The 19931-nt window shown below is 40.7% G+C and overlaps 1 protein-coding gene across 1 annotated transcript in view; it reads right to left on the reverse strand.

Moving 5' to 3' along the window:
* The window catches only part of itga9 (integrin, alpha 9), a 385198-nt gene that overhangs the window by 22559 nt on the left and 342708 nt on the right, over positions 1-19931 (reverse strand). Inside the window, exons 25-26 of the mRNA XM_072571044.1 lie at positions 19693-19812; positions 17397-17498 (exon numbers count right to left, since the gene is read on the reverse strand). Coding sequence (XP_072427145.1) covers positions 17397-17498; positions 19693-19812 — 222 coding nt within the window. The remainder of the gene's footprint in view (positions 1-17396; positions 17499-19692; positions 19813-19931) is intronic.

Here is a 19931-nt window from a genome sequence, read left to right on the forward strand (position 1 = left end):
ATATTAAGATGGCATCACAAATGGTGTTCATAAATTCTCAATACACCTCAATTTGACAATGCGCCAGTAAGTGGAGTATGCCTCATCTGACATCCATATGCCAGCTTTCAAAACTGTCAATCATCAAAGCAACATGCACTTTCAGATTTTCTCAGTGATTCAAATTACTCATCCTGTGGGTTTAAACCACAGCACAGTTGATGAAAGGTTGCTGCTGAGGCAGAAGGTAGTGGGTGCAAATCTCACTGCAGGACCCGAGACCACAAATCAAAGTAGTAATGACTGAGTGCTGCATTGTTAGAGGTGTTGACATTTATGTGAGCTATTAAACCAAGGGTGGATGTAGGAATTCTCTTGACCCCATTTGAAAGAGGAACAGGAAGTTATCCTCGGTATCTTGGCCAGAATTTATCCCCAGTCTATACCACAAAAAGAATAAATTATCTGGTCCAAATCAAATTAGTTACTGGGCTTCTCAGAACAGTGACTATGCTCCAAATGTTTTCCATTGGCTGTCTCATGATCATGAAAGGTGCTATGTAAATACAAGGCTTTTGTCTCCTTTCAATATTTTCCATTCCAACCTATTGACAATAAACTGTCTTGTACAAGAATTTATCGGGATATTAAAGGTTCAGTTACATTACTTGTACCTGTAACTGAATATTTATTGTCAAAGTTTCAAGAATAGGAAGAGCACATGACTGATTTTCCGTGGGAGCGGGGGACAGGTTGAATTTAAGGTGAACCCTGATTACAGTGAATTCAACTCAATTACCTTTCAATAAGTGGGAACATGAAACAATCTGCCCCACCAGCATAGTTGTGTTCAGAGCCATGCCGGGGAGAGTTACTGAGGCTGCAGATTCTAATTGAAATACATAAGCTGCCCATCGAGAGCTAGTTTTGAGTTCCCTACAGGCCTTCCTTAAGGCATCAAGGGTGAATCTAGACAAAAGTAACCTGTCCAAGGAAGGGGATTGAGTAATCAGCATGAAGCCAACATAATTCCTTTGCAGACAAAAATTAAAAGTTAAATTGTTCCTGGAAAGGGTTGAAGCAGTACTCCTTCCTGGGACGTTGCCATCATTGACAAGACCAGCAGGTGTCGCCCATCCATAACCACCCTTTACAAGGTGGTAGTTCACTAACAGTTTGAGCCACTGCAGTCCATGTGTTGCAGGTACACAAGTAGGAGCTGGGGGGAAGAGTACACAGGTGGAGGAGCTGTGGATCACGTCAGTTTCCTCGTCTGGATCAGGGCAGGTGCTTTGGATGCTTCAATAGCTCACTGAATCATGCAAATAACCTCACTCTCAAGGTTTGGACTATATCTAAAACCCCATCTCTACGTGTGTGGCTGAACAGAGTTTGCCAAACTTGAACCTTAATGAAAATGCAAAACATCAAAGACATCACCTGCAAGGCTAGAGAAGCATTTCCACGTTGGCACAGTTTGATGGCAAGTTATAGAACAGAACAGCTACAGCAGAGAAGACCAGCACTGAAAAATATTAAGACATTTTGTCCCATTTTACAGCCCTTTCGAAAACTGAAAGGTTGTACTTTACATTCCTTCCTCCTTGGAGCAGGCTGGCAGGGACAGGAATACAATTGGATACCATTGTGGTTGTTGGCCCTGCTACTATCTTGCCAATAGCATAGACTCAGAGAATCCCTAAAACGTGGAAAGAAGTCATTTGGCCCATTGAGACTGCACCGATATTCCAAACAGCATTCCTCCGGACCCCACCCCCAACCCTGTCCCTGTAACCCCGCATTTATCATGGCTGATCCACCTAACCTGCACATCTTTACACAGAAAGGAAACCAGGACAGCACGTACAGGCAAGCTACGCAGATAAAGGGAGAATATGCAAACTCCACATGGTCAGTCGCCCCACGGGTAGAATTAAGCCTAGTCCCCCGGTGCTATTAGCAGCACTGAAGATGTGTTTATATCTCACACTGAAAGCTGGTCATCTTATACCCAACAATGAGCCCCCACCCTACCATATTCCCATACCAGGGTGCTCTTCCCCACCAACCTCATCATGCCTACCAGCCTGGCCCCAGTGAAATACTCGTTCCCATGAAAGATCACAACCTGAAACATCTGGTTCTCCACAGATGATCCACTGAGTACTTCCAGCAATATTTAACTGCAGCCTTGCCTAAGTCTCTGAATGAAAACTTCCGGACTGCTGGGTATTGTCTCTAGACCCAACAGTGACCACTGATTGCCGGCAGCATTACTTGTACCAGAGAGCCCTGTGATTGGCTTACAGAGACAGAACCCACTCCCAGATGGGGTCAGACACCTAACCCTGACTCAATGAACAACTCAAACAGCCATTCAAACCATTACGGGATGGCCTGGCTAAGTGAAATCAGCTCGACCCCAAATTTTCAGTCAGGTATCAAAGCTACCACCTCAGTATAAAAGTCCAGGATCATAATACTACTGGATCATTATCATTACATCATACTGACAGATAGCTATTTGTAGCTCAGTAGTCTTATTCATCACACTTACTATGTTGACATAACACGCATTCAAATCTGGCTTTATATTCCTTATTTGTCCTTATCTAATATGACACTACCTTTGTCCAGTGCTATTCAACAGGCTTTACCCTTTACGCATTTTATTCCTGTTTTCTGCTTATATGCGCTGGCATTATGGATTTTGCTTTCCCTCCTGTTTCTGATCATAAAACCATGTTTCAAAATATATTCATTGTAGAATTGATCACATCACTGGCAAATCTGATATTTGTTTCCTGATTTCCTTAACTGAATTGCTGATTTGCTCATTTCACAAGGCAATTTAGAGTTAACTATTGATGCAGGACTGGAGTCACAAAATGCAAGAGTTGTTCAATAGAGAATTTTCAACCTACAACAAATAAATTCCTTTAAGATACTCATATCATTCTTTTGTAACAATCTTAAAATTAATTAAAGATTGTGTGTTTAAATGTCAAGTTCTGAACATTCTGAATACAATTCCTCTCTCACTCTTCTCTAATAAAGCTCAAATTCTCCACCCACTCCTCAAAACTAAATTTTAAGTCAGCTTAGAAACATATATCTCTACAGAATCAATTTTCAAAATAGAGGGATATTAATTCACTTGAGCAACATAACAACATTTACCACCATCTGAGAAATAAATATGTGTAAAATTGGTTGTATTTATTTACAGCTGTTTAAAAACATACTTCAATTTTTCTTTTGGAGTGCTTCTTGCTCTGCCAGTGGATGTGTGCTGGTAACAGTTAACCTCTGACTTCTAATTTTTACACAGGATTTGAGCAGGCTTCTTGCACATGCAAAGGTCACTTCTTACTTATTTCAGAGCTTTCAACATTGTGGATTTGTTAGGAGTCGCATTTATGACCAGCAAGCGTGACACAGATTGTAATCTCATTTGAACATAAATTTTTTAACTCAACACACTTGTATTTGTGATCAGAATCGCAGGGTCAGGTTCACCTTCGCACTTTCCCATTTCTACCCCCCACTACTAAAACCCCCCTCCAAGCCCATTCACTCCAGCAGCCCCAACTATGTTGAACTTATAACAGCAACATGCATTTACATAGCACCTTGAAAATAGTACCAATGTCGCAAGGTGTTTCCCTGAGCATTATCATAGAAGATTGGACACTGAATGATATAGAGATATAAGGAAGAAGACCAAAAGGTTGATCTAAGAGATATATTAGAAGCAGTAACTTAAAGGAAATAAAACTAGAGAACTGAAAAGGAATTCTAAAACTTATGGCTTTAGCATCTAAAAGCACAACTATTTATACTGCATCAAAGAATATTGGGAGCTTGCAGAACATTGTAATTGCAGGAGGATAGAGATCTTGGTGGGTGATAGGGATCAAAGATAATAGAAGGTGTATGAGATCATAAAGAAAATAAAGCACGAGGATGAGAATTTTAATATCATGTGTTGCCTTAAGAAACATGGATTGAATCCCTCGTATTATTAAACATCAACAATTTGTGGTCACTAAAGCAATGCAAGGGTCTTTTGGAAAACACCTGATAGTAAGTCATTTAAATTTCATATCTGTCTGAGTTCAGTGACAGTACTCTGCTTCTAAACCACGGAGTTCTAGGTTTATCAAAAGATATGAGCATATAATCTACGTTGACAGGTGACATTTTTCATACAAGAACTTAAATGAGGTTTTGTTTTATTCTGTCTCAGGAAGATGTAAAATACAACAAGGCACATTTTTGTTATGTTAATTCCGAGGACGTGGGCATTGCTTCAGCCCTGTCTCCTTAGAGAAGGTGGTGGTGAGCTGCCTTACTGAACCACTGCAGTTTACTTGCCAACAGGGAGGAAACTCCAGGATTTTGACCCAGCAACACCAAATGCACAGTGATATATTTCTAAATCAGGGTGGTGAATGACCTGGAGGAGAAATTGCAGGTGGGATGCGCCCATGTATCTGCTGTCCTTCTCCTTCCAGATAGAAGTGGTCATAAGTTTGGAAAGTGTTATCTGAATTTCTGGTGAATTTTGGTGAATTTCTGCAATGCATCTTGTCGCTAATACATTCTGCTGCAACCAACCATTTCTGGTGGAGGGAGTGGATGTTTGTGGATGTTGTGCCAAACCAGTGGGCTACAGTCAGAGGGATCTACAGTACAGAAAAAGACGCTTTGGCCCATCACATCCGCATCCATCAAAAACAACTAGCTAGCTACTCTGATCCCTTTTTCCAGCACATGGCTTTTATGCACACCTGATTATTTCTTGAAAAATTCAAATCAAGTTGATCAAACATAACTTCCCCTTAACAAAACCACTTTGACTCTTTTTTGATTAATCCCTGTTCCTCCAAATTCTGTCCCTCAGAATTGCTTTGAGTAACTGAAGTAAGACTGACGGGCCCATAGTTTCTTGTTTTTTCCCTTGCTTCCCTCTTAAATAACGGTACCACGTCAGCTATCCTCCAGTTCTCTGGTACCTCTCCTGTGGCCAGTGAGGAATTGAAATGTTTTGTGAATGCCCCTGCTGTCTCATAGAGTCACAGAGATGTACAACATGAAAACAGACCCTTTGGTTCAACTCGTCCATGCCGACCAGATATCCCGACCTAATTTAGTCCCATTTGACAGCAGTTGGCCCATATCCCTCTAAACCCTTCCTATTCATATACCCATCCAGATGCCTTTTAAATGTTGCAATTGTACCAGCTTCCATCACTTCCTCTGGCAGCTCATTCCATACACACACTGTGTATGGAGTCCTCTGTGTGAAAATGCTGCCTCTTAAATCCCTTTTATATTTTTCCCCTTTCACCCTAAACCTCTGCTTTCTAGTTCTGGGCTCCCCCACCCAAGGAGAAAAATTTTGTCTATTTATCCTATCCATGCCTCTCATGGTTTTATAAACCTCTATAAAGTCAGCCCTCAGCCTTCTATGCTCCAGAAAAAAACAGCCCCAGCCTATTCAGCCTCTCACCATAGCTCAAATCTTCCAACCCTGACAAAATCCTTGTAAATCTTTTCTGAACACTTTAAGTTTCACAACATCCTTCCAATAGGAAGGAAACGAGAATTGCACGCAATATTCCGTGAGGTTAACGTCCTAACCAATGTCCTGTACAGCCACAACATGACCTCCCAACTCCCATATTCAATGTTCTGACTGATAAAGGAAAGTATACCAAACACCTTCCTTACTATCATATCTACCTGCGCCCCCTTTCAAGGAGTTATGAACCTGTACTCCAAGGTCACTTTGTTCAACAACATTCCCTAGGACCTTATCATTAAGTGTTTTAGTTGTGCTCTGATTTGTTTTTCCAAAATGAAGCACCTTGCATTTATCTAAATTAAACTCCATCTGCCACTCCTCAGCCCATTGGCCCATCTGATCACGATCCTACTGTAATCTGAGGTAACCTTCTTTGCTATCCACTACACGTCCAATTTTAGTATCAACTGCAAGCTTATTAACTATACCTCTTATGCTCACATCCAAATCATTTATATAAATGATGAAATGCAGTGGACCTAGTACCAATCCTTGTGGCACTCCACCGGTCACAGGCCTCCAGTCTGAAAAACAACCCTCCACTACCACCTTCTGTCTTCTACCTTTGAGCCAGTTCTGTTTCCAAATGGATAGTTCTCCCTGTATTCCATGAGATCTAACCTTGCCAATCAGCCTCCCATGGGGAACCTTGTCAAACGTCATATTGAAGTCCATATAGATCAGATCTACCGCTCTGCCCTCATCAATCTCTTTGTTACTTTTACAAAAAACTCAATCAACTTTGTGAGACATGATTTCCCACACACAAAGCCATGTTGGCTATCCCTAATCATTCCTTGCCTTTCCAAATACATGTAAATCCCGTCCCTCAGGATTTCCTCTGACAACTTGCCCATCACCGACGTCAGGCTCACTGGTCTATAATTCTCTAGCTTATCCTTACCACCTTTTTAAAGTAATGGTACCAGGTTAGACAACCTCCAAGGGGCATAGCAATCACTTCCCGAGCTTCCCACAGAGTTCCAGGGTGCACCTGATCAGGTCCTGGGAATTTATCCACCTTTATGAGTTTCAAGATGGACATTTTACAAGTTGTCACCATCTATTTCCCCATGTCTTTTTATCTTCTATGTCCTTCTCCACAGTAAATACTGATGCAAAATACTTGTTTAGTATCTCTCCCATCTCCTGCAGCTCCACACAAAGACTGCCTTGTTGACCTTTGAGGGGCCTTATTTGCTCCCATAATTACCCATTTGTCCTTAATGTATTTGTAAAAACCCTTTGGATTCTCCTTAACCCTATTTGCCAAAGCTATATAATGTACCCTTTTTGCCCTCCTGATTTCCCTGTTAAATATACTCCTACGGCCTTTATACTCGACATATGCGTTCTCATTTTTCTTAACCAAACCCTCAATTTCTTCAGTCATCCCCTACAGCATTCCCTACACCTACCAGCCTTTCCTTTAACCCAAATAGGAATATACTGTCTCTAGACTCTCGTTATCTCATTTCTGAAGGCTTCCTATTTTCCAGCCATCCCTTTATCTGCAAACATCTGCTTTTGAAAGTTCTTGCCTAATACCATCAAAATTAGCCTTCCTCCAATTTAGAGCTTCAACTGTTAGACCTGGCCTATCTTTTTCCATTACTATTTAAAAACTAATAGAATTATGGTCGCTGGCACCAAAGTACTCCCCCACTGACACCTCAGTCATCTGCCCTGCCTTATTTCCCAAGAGTAGGTCAAATTTTGCATCTTCTGTATAGGTACATCCACAAACTGACTCAGAAAATTTCTTGTACACTCTTATTCTCACTATTGTAGATTTACAGCAAAGGTCTGCTTAAAACTATTTACTTCTCTGTTTCTGTGCTGTGACCTCTCTCAAACAGGTTCCTGCGAGATCATTTGTGAATTTCACTATTTGTTAGGTTTTCCTTGACACTCTTCCTTCCTTATCTCACAACAACCAAGGCTTTATTTCATCCAGCCCTGGAGATCATCTACTTTTAAGACCATGAGACCCCTATTTAGAACTTCCTCCCTGTCTATGCTAATTTTACGATTGTATCACAGACCTTCTCCCTGATTTCTACACCATCCTTCTCACTAGCAAACACAGACACAATGTCTTAATTCTTCTGGCTCCATGCACAAATCTCTTGATCCTTAATGGGCCCTACTCTTTCCTCCATTATGTTTTTACTCTTAATATACCTCTAAAAACAACCAAGAATTTGTCTTTATTTTACCTGCCAGTATCTTCACCCATCCTCTTTTAGTTCACTTAGTTTCATTTCTATGTTCCATCTTGCATATTCTATACTCTTCCAGGGTCCTGCTGTTTTGAGTCTTTGGTATCTGCTATAAGACTCACTATTGGTCTTAATCCAATGCTGGTCCATCCTGGACAGTGTCAATCTTGAGTGCTGGTAGAGCTGCACTCATCCAGGCAAATGGACAGAATTCCAGCAGACTCGTGACTTGCGCCTTGTAGATGGTGAACAAGTTTTGGGAGTCAGGAATTGAGTTACTCGTTACAACACTCTTAGCCTTTGAACTGCTTTTATAGCCACAGTATTTATATGGCTCATGAAGTTCTGTTTCTGTTCAATGGTAACCCCCGAATGTTGATGGTGGGAGAATTCAGTGATGGAATACCATTGCGTGTCAAATGGTGATGGTTAGATTCTCTCCTTTCAAAGATGGACATTGCCAAGCACTTGTACGACACATGTTATTTGCTAAATCTCAGTCCAAGCCTGGATACCGTCTGAATCTTGCTGCATTTGACCACGAATTGCTTCAGTATCTGAGCAGTCACAAACAGTGCTGATCATTGTTTGCTGATGATTGCACATCACCACTTCTGCCCTGATAATGGAGGGAAGGTCATTGATGAGGCAGCTGAAGTTAGGTTGGGCCCAGGACACTACTCTGGGGAAGTCAACAAAGGAAGAAGAGTTTTCCTGGTGGCCCAGGCAAAACTAACAACCAATCAATATAATTAGATTTATTTGGTCAGTTTAGGCATTACAATGTGCTCTTCCTATGTGCAGGGGCTGCCATTTTTTCTGACATGCTAATAGTGACTGCACTTCAGAAAATACTTTTTAAAAGTATCTTCTGGGGGTGCATTGGCAAGGTTACAGTTATTGCCCCTTATTATTTGCCTTGAGATGCTGCTCATGCATGACCACCTGATTGCTTTTATTATCAGCAGCTTGCTGGACAACTCCAAAGTTTATGAAGAATCAGCCACACGATGTGGACATCATGTGATCTAAAGTCATACCAGAAGGCCATACCACTGCAGTTTCAAAAGGACCTGGTGATTGAGTCTGGTGATTAGTAAAAGCAAAAGGTTATTACATTTATTGAGTTGAATTTCATCTATTCAGGATGGCTAAAATCTTGTGCTGGGGTTGAAAGCAGGAAGCAATCCAACTTCAAATAGCGGAATACCAGGAGAATATTCCAAGTAGTGACAAATTAAATGACACACATCAATCAGCTCAGTACTTCATTAGGGAGCTATGGCCATTGATGCTGAAGACAGGTGTAATGGCTGAAGAAGATTAAGTAAGATTGGAAGCATTCACAGACAGGTAACCCTCAACAATGAGGTTGGGACTTGACTTTAGATGCAACTGATGCTCCAACTGCAGGGGTAACCAATTTTGCCTAGAAGATGAGTGAGTGTCCTTTAAAGGGACGTGTGGAATGTGGTGCACTAAAAGGAGTCCATAAAATAACTAAGAGACAGCAAGTGACCTTTAATTAGCCACTTAATTTCCTCAATGGGGCTCCAGGCAGGCAGTAAACTGAAAACGTACCTACTGCTGCAAAATTGACATGTTGGTTGAAGTATCGCAGGTAAGCCCAACACTCCAAATTCCTCACTTGCAGCTCAAAATTTCCTAGCCTTCCAACTCCCAGACTTGATAAAATTCCAGTCATGGACTACAATATAATGTGCCTCACAGCAACCACTTCTGACACAGCAGAATCCCTCTGTTTAGTTAGACTTCTAAACAGAGGTGGAGGCAAAACAGCATGTTTTAAACTGACCAGCTGCAATATTACAAGTGGAAGAGAAAGGCTTGTTTGATATAATGCCTTTCATGTCCAACAACATCTGAAAGTACTTTCCGGCCAATGAGATTGGAAATGAAGTCAACATTGGTAAGGGGAACATAGCAAACAATTTGTGCAGTGTGAGGTCTCACAAAAAGAAACCCAATGATGACTAGATAATCTGATTTTTTTTTGTCATGTTGATTGAGCAATAAACATTGGTCAGGGATAACCCTTTGCTCATTTTTGAGGTAGGACCATGCAATCATGTATATGGACTTGACAGGACAAGCAGAGTCCTGGTTTCACTCAATGAAAGACAGCTTCAATAGTGCAACACACCCTTGGAGCTGCATTGGAATGTTAAGGTGGGATTTGAACACACAAGCTTCTGTCTCACAAGCAAGGGTGCTACCAGCTGAGCCACAGATGACACAGGTGCTTCTGAGAAAACAAAAAAGTGATTTCGCTCCCCCCCACCCCAAAAAAAAATAGAAAGCTGATCAAAAGAACAACATCAGATCTTAAAGGGCATTGTTCATTATAAAATTAAAGCAGATGAACAGAGAAAAAATAGAAAAAGGTAGATAGTGCATGGGTTCCCCATCGGAGATATGCCACAACCTCTCAGCTTCAATTCTTGCCCCTGGTTTGGCATTTGGCTAGCTTCTGTACCAGCCTCCCTGCTTTGCAGTCTCCACTTCACCAGTGAAGTGTGTTTGTAATCACTAGTTTGTGTAGGTCTGATGGTCAGGTAGGGTTTTATTTCAATGTTGAAAATTTCAAATTTGTAATAGAGAACAAAATATGAGAGTGGGCTGATAAATGGATTTGCAGGGGGATGCACCCAGAAACTTGCTAGATCCCTGCTGCCCATACAATGTACAGGCCCAGGGGAAAAAAAAATTACAGTGAGTACAACAATGGAGAGGTAACTGTGCTTAAACCTAATGTATATCAACAGTTACTGGAGAGAAGGATGCACCCTCCTGTGAGTACAACACCTGTACCATGTTTTACAAGTGTTAATAGCTGGAACAACAGCAGCTAAGCCATTTAAGTCAGGATGCTGATCCAGCACATGTGTTGATTTGGATGCATATAAAACATCAAAGATGTTGGAACTCAGGAGTATCGCTGCTGACAAATTTTGTTAGTTCAGCACAAAATACGAGACAGGGATTATATAACCGACAGCTTCTGATGCAAACTAAATTTCTTACATCAAACCCACCTCTTAACTAAATTAGCGTTGAGGAGGGATTGAGAGAATTATAAAATGCTAAAATATGAAACGTGCATTTCAGGCAACAGCTCTGCGGTCCTCCTGAAATATGACTTCACATAACACCAAACAGAAGGAAACAGGAAGAAGCAAACTGCTGAGAGGGATTCCAAACCAGTAATCAAAGAAGGTCAAATGACTGGAGTCAACAGTAGTATATAACTTTAAACTAAACTAATCCATTTGATTAAAATCTTATAATTTCTTTTTATGGAGCTCACCTTTTCAGGAGTCATCAGCAGGGGTGACTTTAAGTTTGCATAAGAATCAGTCTGAGCAAAGGAGGAGATTAGACAATGTTGAAAATAGGCATTGAGGATCTGGAAAATGGATTGAGTTGATGGACCACTGCTATTAGAGGACTATCAGGGCTTGAGGTGCTTACACAAGTAATAAAGGGCAAAGCCATGTTGGAATTGAACACTATGATGGGAATTTGAATTTTGAGACATTCGGGACTAGAAGTGTCAAGATGAAAGTTTAGTAGAAGGTAGAATGAGATGGAAAAGGAGGAAGGAACAGGTAATGTTATTGTGGCAGACATGGAGGTTAAAATCTTAGCCCAGGCTGGTTCAACTTAAGAGCTTCATCATAAGGCCAGAAGTTGGAATGTTTCCTGATGACTGTATATTGCTCAAAATCATCCATGACGTCTCAAGATTCTGAAGCATCCTGTGTCCATATGCATTAAAAGCTAGACAATATCCAAGCTTGGGTTGATAAGGGGCAAGTGAAATGCATGCCACATGAGTGCCAGGCAAATGATCATCTCCAAGACAGAACTTAATCATTTCCCCTTGACATTCAATGGCATTACCATTGCTGAATCATAGCACTACAGTACTTTCAACATTCTAGGAATTACCAAAGATAGGAATTGAAGTTGATCAGCCATATAAAAACCATGGCAATAATAGATCAGAGGCAAGAAATCCGGGTGTGAGCAATTCACCTCTCCAGAAGTGTGAGGCAATACTTCCAACTTGCCTAGATGAGTGCAGCTCCAGCAATATTTAAGAAACTTGACACTATCCAGCCAACTTGATTTGCACTCCATCCACCCCGTTAATTATTTGGCTTCTCTGTCACAAGTGCACAGCGTACCATCTACTTCATTAACTGATCAAGGCTCCTCCATGTTCCAAAGCATGACCTCAGCCACCTAGAAGGACAAGGGCAGCATAAAACAGAATTTACTTTATGTGTGAGTCTAGAATGAGGGGACACTTTAAAATTTAAGGGTCACTCTTTTATGCATTAAAGGTTACTTTTATTGATGAAAATTGTTTTAAGTCTGTAATAGATGCTTAGAAATTAATTTCACCTAAGTATGGTTCCTGAGGTTTGTCTTGATGCATATCACCGAGGGTGTAAGGACAAAGGGGTTTAGGGGTTATGAGTTGGCATGATGTTGTATATGTTTCTAACGGGCCAAAAGAATGCTTGGGTGGGTCGTGGGTTGGGTATGAACAGCTGTGGTCATGGGTAGACGGGCATAATTTGGTACGTTGTATATGATAGCCATGAAGGGAGGGTGAGGCATGGATTGGTATAGATGGAGAACTGGAAGTGAGTTTGGAGTGATCCTCGAAGGCCTAATTGCTTTTATTACAAGTGGGACAAATTGCAAGAAAACTGAGGCAAGAATCTTACACTGCCCGGATTTGCATTCGGCCACCTCTGACTGCCTGCAAACTGTTCCTGGGGGACAACGAGGCTGGCTCTAGCACACAGCCACTATCCAAAATCCATCTAGAAACATAAAATGATACAGCATGGGAGAAGTCCAGTCTCACTCCAACTTCTAGTGGGCAATTGATGCAAACTTAAGGGCCTCATCCAACTGTCAAAAAGTGTGGCTGAGGTCAGGCAGCATCTGAGGAGCAGGAGAGTCGACGTTTTGGGCATTAGCCTTTCATCAGGAATGCTCATCATGATTAAAAAGATGTCAAGTTCATCTTGTTCTTCCCGTCCCCTTCTGGAAGTTGTCACATATTTGATATTTGAGTGCTGTTTCCTTTATAAAAAGTCAGTTCAAATGCAGGAGGTGCAGAATGTCAAATCTGTTATAACTGGCAGTATTCTGGAGATTGTGTAGAGGTGCGGGAAAGACACAAGAGGACTTTTGCCAAAATGTCGACTTTCCTGCTCCTTGATGCTGCCTGACTCGCTGTGCTTTTCCAGCATCACACTACCGACTCTGATCTCCAGCATCTGCAGTTCTCGGTTTCTCCTGGCCTCATCCCACAGCTGAGGGAGAGCAGACCCCGTGTTGGATGCCCAGAATGCAAACACTGTCATGTCTGCCTGTGGGATTCAGGGGTAGCCCTTTTGTCAACCTGATCAAGGGGCCTAGCATCTGGAAACAGGGCCTGCTCAGTGCTACCCTCGACCCGTCACCCATTCTTTCAACAAGCCCCTGCACCTCCCAGGCCAGCAACCCTAATGTGCCCCTCACTGACTTGTGGGCTTGGCCCTTTGCTGGTCCTGGGTTCCTGAATGATGCACTGCTCAGATGGTGCTGACAACAACAATGGGCTGCCAAGCCTCTGGTCATCAACTCTTGAGCAGTAGGATTTCAATTCCTGTGGTTCTGGATCTTGAGGAAAGCTCATCGCTGGCCACTTTACAGTGTTGGGGTCATACTTTAAAAATGGACATTCCCCAAAGTCAATTTTTCAGCCAGGTGGCAAGACACCCACCAACACACCAAACCCTGCTCCCCCCTCCACCAACAACCACCACCACTACCATGTGGACTACATTCCATTCAATATTTCTACAAATTTCCACTAGTTCTTTTGCCAGTCACTTTAAATCTGCAACCTTTAGTTGTTAACTGATTTGTCAGTGAGGGCAGTTTTTCATAGCCTACTCTGTCCAAACCATTCACAACTTTGAACACCTCTGCTGAACCTCCCCTGAACTTCCTCTGCTCGAAGAATAACCCTAGCTTCTCCACACAAATGAAGTTCCTCATCTCGGGTACCATTCTAGGATTGATGTCTGCTCTCTCTTCAAAGCTTCAACATCCTTCCTGAAAGCTGGTGCAATAATCCTCTGAAATGCAATACTCCAGCTGAAATTTACCAAGTATTTTACAAAGGCGAAGCATAATTTGCTTGCTTTTGAATTTGATGCCTCTATTAATAAAGCCATAAGGGACACTTCTGCAATGTCTCACTCCAACTATGCAACAGCACTTCCTGTAGCTCTGTTTTTGATCTGAGCTTGCTCTTAGTGTGAAGCCAAGTTATGGATTTGCTCTAGTACTCTTGTGAAATGCTTGTCAAGGTCTTTGTTTATGTTGAGCAATTGCAGTAAAGGGTTTGCTTAAAAGTCTGTAGCTGATAACTAAAGGACATTTAAGCATCTGGAGCCAGTTCTGAGTTAGTTTTAATACTATGTGAGCGGTTTGGAACTCCAGCAAATATTTTTCATATTTGCACATATCTGTGGCTAATGTTATTTTGTGGTCGGGACCTGGCTCCTTTTCTATTGTTCCCTCAGTTCCCATAACATAAATATATTCCCACCCTCTTGTCTCTCCCCTCCCCTCCCCGCATAATCTCCAGAATACTGCCAGTTATAACAGATTTGACATTATGCACCTCCTGCATTTGAACTTTAAAATTTTTAATAAAGGGAAATGCACTCGAATATCAAATATGTAGCAACTTCTAGAAGGGGATGGGAAGAGCTAGATAAACTTGACATCTTTTTAATCATGATGAGTATTTTCACAAGTGACGACTTAAAATAAATTTAAATTTGATGTCAATTCACATTTATGTGCAAACAAATATAAAAATAGACTTTACCAGTAATTGTTTCCACTAAGTTCCTGCTAACTCAGTAAGTCAACATAAACATGCAACAAAGTACCAACTGAAAGTTGCCACAAACTCCTGTAATAACAACACAATCTGTATTTATCATTTAACTGCATGCAATGGTCATAAATTTCACTTTACTGTTGTGAAGTTTATTTACAATTACTACTGATATTAATAGGTGAATTTTTTATGCTTCTACTTGTCATAATGCAGATAATAAATGACTAATAAACTTGAATCCACACAGTATCCCGAAGTGTTTAATCAAGCAAACATTTGATTCATAGATGAAATTAGTGCAGGTGTTCGTATACATGTTTCTACCTGAAGAAAAAGGCAGAAATTAAAGAAAAAGGCAGAAATTTGGAAGGGCAAAGGGATTTAGGGACAGAATTTCAGAAATCAAGGTTTAAATGGTTGGAGTTACAACCAGCAATGGTGAAGCAAAACAACTGGAGGATATAAAGCCCAGAGTTGGAGTAGCACAGATGTCATAGGATTAAAAGATTGAAACAGGTTATCGAGATGAGGATGTGCTGGTCAAATAGAATGTTGAGATTAGAGGTTCGATTCCAGCACTGTCAATGCAAGCCACTTGATTACTTTCGACAATGTCAATGGCATTTCAGACATACAAGTAGAGTTTATTTCATTCCATTTTCCTTGTATTTATTTGTCTTTTGCTGGAGAGTGCTCTTTAAGTTTGGCCAATTACTATAATTCTCAGCAATACTGTCCCATACACTCAGGGGGATTAGATTTTCTAATTTCAGGTAATGTCTTCACATCCACAGAATAATATTCAGGAATTTTTATATTAAAGTTATGACAAAAAGTATGGAATACATCATGTCACTGGTGAGTTCACAAATATTATCCATGACATTTTTTTTATGAAGGTTAAATTCAATTCAATTTTAAGCAGGTTGTACTTCCCCTGTAGAATTTTGCTCTCTTTTGGGACCACATCAAACCTCAGACCATACTAAGTTTGCCAAGTTTAATCATTAGATTAGCTCACGGATGTCCTTGTAAGTCAGTGATACAACAGCTTCAAACCTAGGGTCCCCTGCACTTTTGGCATCAAAAGGCTTGTAAAAGGTGGATGGAGGCCCAACTCTTAAATTAATCCATGGAGACTGCTGTCCAAGGCTGGGAGCTTATGTATCCAGTTTCTAACACATAGAAATATGGAAAGAATGAATGACATAGAAGGAGACCATTTAGCCCATCACGGCTAGGCCAGCCAAAAAAAGACCTAGCTATTTTAATTTGTCTTCACGCTCCGGCTCTCGAGCCATTTGGGGTGCTCCATCTCAAATGCATATCCAAGCATTATTTAAATGCAACAAATGTTTCTGCCTTAACCATCCCTTCAGGTAGTGAGTTTCAAATAGCCACATTGCTCTTTCAATCAAAGGGCAAGTGTCAGTCCTCATACAATTCCCATCTACTTCTTCTCATAATTAATTTATACCAATGCCTCCAGGTTATTTACTTCTTTGCTAATGGTAATAAGTTCTTTATACCCTTTGACCATCTGCACTTAGTAGCCTGGGCTACACTTCATCTGAGCGCAAATGAGTACTGCAGATGCTGGAGATTAGAGCCAAGAGTGGGATGCTGGAAAAGCACAGCCTATCAGGCAGCATCTGAGGAGCAGGAAATTCCTAACGAAGGGCTTTTGCCCGAAACGCCGATATTCCTGCTCCTCGGATACTGCTTTACTGGCTGTGCTTTTCCAGCACCACACTCTTGGCTCTGCACTTCATCTGAGCCTAGTGATTTATCCACTCTCAAGGATGCTAAACAACTTAAACTGCATCCCTCACTAAATTTAAACTACTCAATATGTCATATTCCTCTTCCTAAACTGCAATGTCTATTTTGCCCACTTCCTTTGTGAAAACAGATACATGGCATTCACTAAGAACCAGGTCAATGCTTGTGCTGCCATACGCAGGTTACCATTATTGCCTCTAACTGACCTGGTGCTTCCTTAGTTATTCTGTTGCTCATTTTCAACTGAGAAAGTGTGTTTTTTTTTAATTGTACAATTTGAGCTTTTTGTAGGACTCAGTTTGTTCCTATGATACCTGCTTTTTTTTAAACTTTAACCTACTCTATGCACATTTGGGTAAGCTGATAGTTGAGGAAGCACTCAATATTTAGGATTCCTGCCCATTTTACTTTATTGGAATATATGCAATCTGTATTTAGCTCCTCCCTGATTATCTTCCACTTCTTTGACACTGATTTACCTTCAAGTAACTCTTTCCAATCCAATTCTGCTTGACCACATTTTAGCTGCTTAAAATTGGATTTGCTTGAATTAAAAACCTTCACTCTTGGTCTTTGTCCTTTTTCTTAGAACTACTCTAAACCTAACTGAATTGTGTGGTCTACACTAAAATGCTTTCTTACCAATAACCTTAAACCTAACTAAATTGTGGTCTATACTAAAATGTTCTCTTACCAATAACCGTTTCACCTATCCAGGTTCATTACCAAAAAATAAGTCTAGAAATATGTCTTGATTTCAGCAATTAAAAATGCCCAGCCTTTCAGCTTCAGTACTACTTCAATGCACGTCCATAAATGTTTTATTTCCTTTTTGTCTTATTTGAATTTGAATAACATTGATATATGAAGCAATACTCACAGTTGCATCTTCAGAAAGTCCTCCTGCTACCTCCACCATCCTCAAGTCTGACATTACCATTCCTTTTGCCCTGGTAACGAATTGGATAACTGAGGCACTGTCCTGTGAAGAAATGGCGAAAAATACAAAAATGACAACTGCCACCTTCATCATTGGTGCACGTTGTCACTAGAAAGTTCCAGATATTTTAGCAGCCCAGGCAAGAGACAAATCACGAGTTTGCTCTATAACACGATTACGGCAAGCGGATAAAGTGCATACAGAATTAATAAAACATAAAAAAAAGCTGCTCGATCCTTCATGTATGCACCAGCTCTCTGCTTTGGTGATTCAGGTGAAGCTATTCTCTGGTCTTCTCCCTGACATTTCACACAATCTTCCTGTGTGTTGCTAACAGTCTAATTCGTTTTTGAATTCTTGGACTTAATCTGACTCCATCTCACTTAGGCAGTGTGTTCCAAACATTCAACAAGCCGTGTGAACATTTTTCTTTTCTCATGTCATTTTTGCTTCTTTTACTAATTATGTAAATCTGAACCCTGTTATTCTCTATAAATAGGAAACAACAAGTGGGGCCCGACCAACTCTATTCAGACCCCTCGTGATTTTTAATACCTCCACCAAATCTCCTCTTACTTTTCTTTTACCAATCTACCTTCAGAGGTGAACTTCTTCACCTTTGGAACCATCGTCATGAATCTCTTCTTTCCTGACACTTCTTGAAGTGTGACACCCAGAACTGACACCAATACTCTAGCAGAGGCCAAACTAAAATAATGTTGCATACAAGTTCAACGTGACCTCCATGCTTTTTATTCTATGCCCCTAATGATAATGCAAATGATACTGTAAGCTTTATTAAGAGAAAGTGAGGACTGCCGGTGCTGGAGATCAGAGCTGAAAATGCGTTGCTGGAAAAGCACAGCAGTTTTTTGATTCCTGAAGAAGGGCTCATGCCCAAAACGTCGATTCTCCTGCTCCTTGGATGCTGCCTGACCTGCTGCGCTTTTCCAGCAACACATTTTCAGCTGTAAGCTTTATTAACTAACTTCTATTGCCCTCCCGCATTCAAAGACTTGTGCACATATTCGCTAATGTCTCTGCTTAGATTTGTACCCTTTATTTTTATTGTCTCTTCAAATTCTTTCAACCAAAATGAATCACCTCACATTTCTCTGCATTAAACTTCATCAGTCATCTGACTATCTATTGCACCAACTTGTCTATGGCCTTTTGAAGTTCATCACTATCTTCCTCACAGTTTACAATGGTTTCAATGTCTGTGTTACCTGCAAATTTAAAATTTCGCACTCTACACCAAAGTCTAGGTCATTAATATATATATCAGTAAAAGTAAGGGTCCTAACACTAACACCTGGGACACTCAACACCACAAATCTTCCTCTAGACCATAAACATCCATTTGCCATTGCCGTTCTACCACTCAGCTAAGTTCAAATACATGTTGCTACTGTCTCTTTTATTTTATGATCTATAACTTTGCTCACAAGTTCATGTGCATCACTTCAACAGCATTGGCCATATCAATCTTCTTTCTTCCCTCTTTGAAAAACACAAACAAGTTAGTTAAAAGTGACTTTCCATGAAGGTGGTGGCTATTTCCTTAATTAATCTGCACTTGTCCATGTGACTATTAACTTTGCCTTAGATTACCATTCCTTGAAGATTCCCTGCTGCTGAATTTTAACGTTATTTGCTGGTTCCTTCTTAATCAGAGAGATGGAGAATAGTTCTAGATGAGAATAGGATTGCACTGTGCAATAGCATAATTTTGGGCTTCAAGACCATCATCAGATGGGATGAAAATTGTCATAAAAATCCAAAGTGATATAGTTCAGACATGTGGATGCACCATTTTACCTTTAACTCGTCCATAATTTAGAACCAATAAGCAATAAGTTACAGCCTGACTCCAAATAGGCGATAAGGACAACCCGGGATGGGAAATGGAAATGTTGCAGGGTTACATTTACAGAAGATATCTGAAGGGGTGATGGGGGAGTGTTGGGGGGTGGTTAGACACATTGTTTGGCAGACCAAAGTGAACTTTTCTCAACACAAAATTCACGTTGCTACAAAATAAGGAGAGCTTAATAATGGTGTTGAGTGTCAAAATGAAAATGTGCTGTGCTCCCCAGCACAATACAACTCAGGACTGCTGGCTGACTTGTTAAAATTTAAAATAAAGCATTATATGCCTCAAAAGCCATGTTTCTGAAAGGACAGAGTCTTATTCTGTATACCTGGGGGGAGAAAAGAAATGATTTGTACTCACCCTTTTCAATATTTCAGTATTGAGTAGTAAATGTACATAGATATTTCTCGTTTCTTCCTTTGCTATGGAGGTAAGTTGACAGTTGATGATTGAACAGGGTCGTCCAGGCCTATCGCAATCCTAAAAGAATTGGCAAGCCAAACAAAAATAAACTTAACATTCTTTAATTACACAACTGATTTAACAAATTATCCAACATAGCATTGTCCAGAAACGGAGCAAGAGCTTTTTCTCACTTT

Source organism: Chiloscyllium punctatum, chromosome 5 (genome assembly GCF_047496795.1).
Source record: "Chiloscyllium punctatum isolate Juve2018m chromosome 5, sChiPun1.3, whole genome shotgun sequence".
Lineage (NCBI taxonomy): Eukaryota > Metazoa > Chordata > Chondrichthyes > Orectolobiformes > Hemiscylliidae > Chiloscyllium > Chiloscyllium punctatum.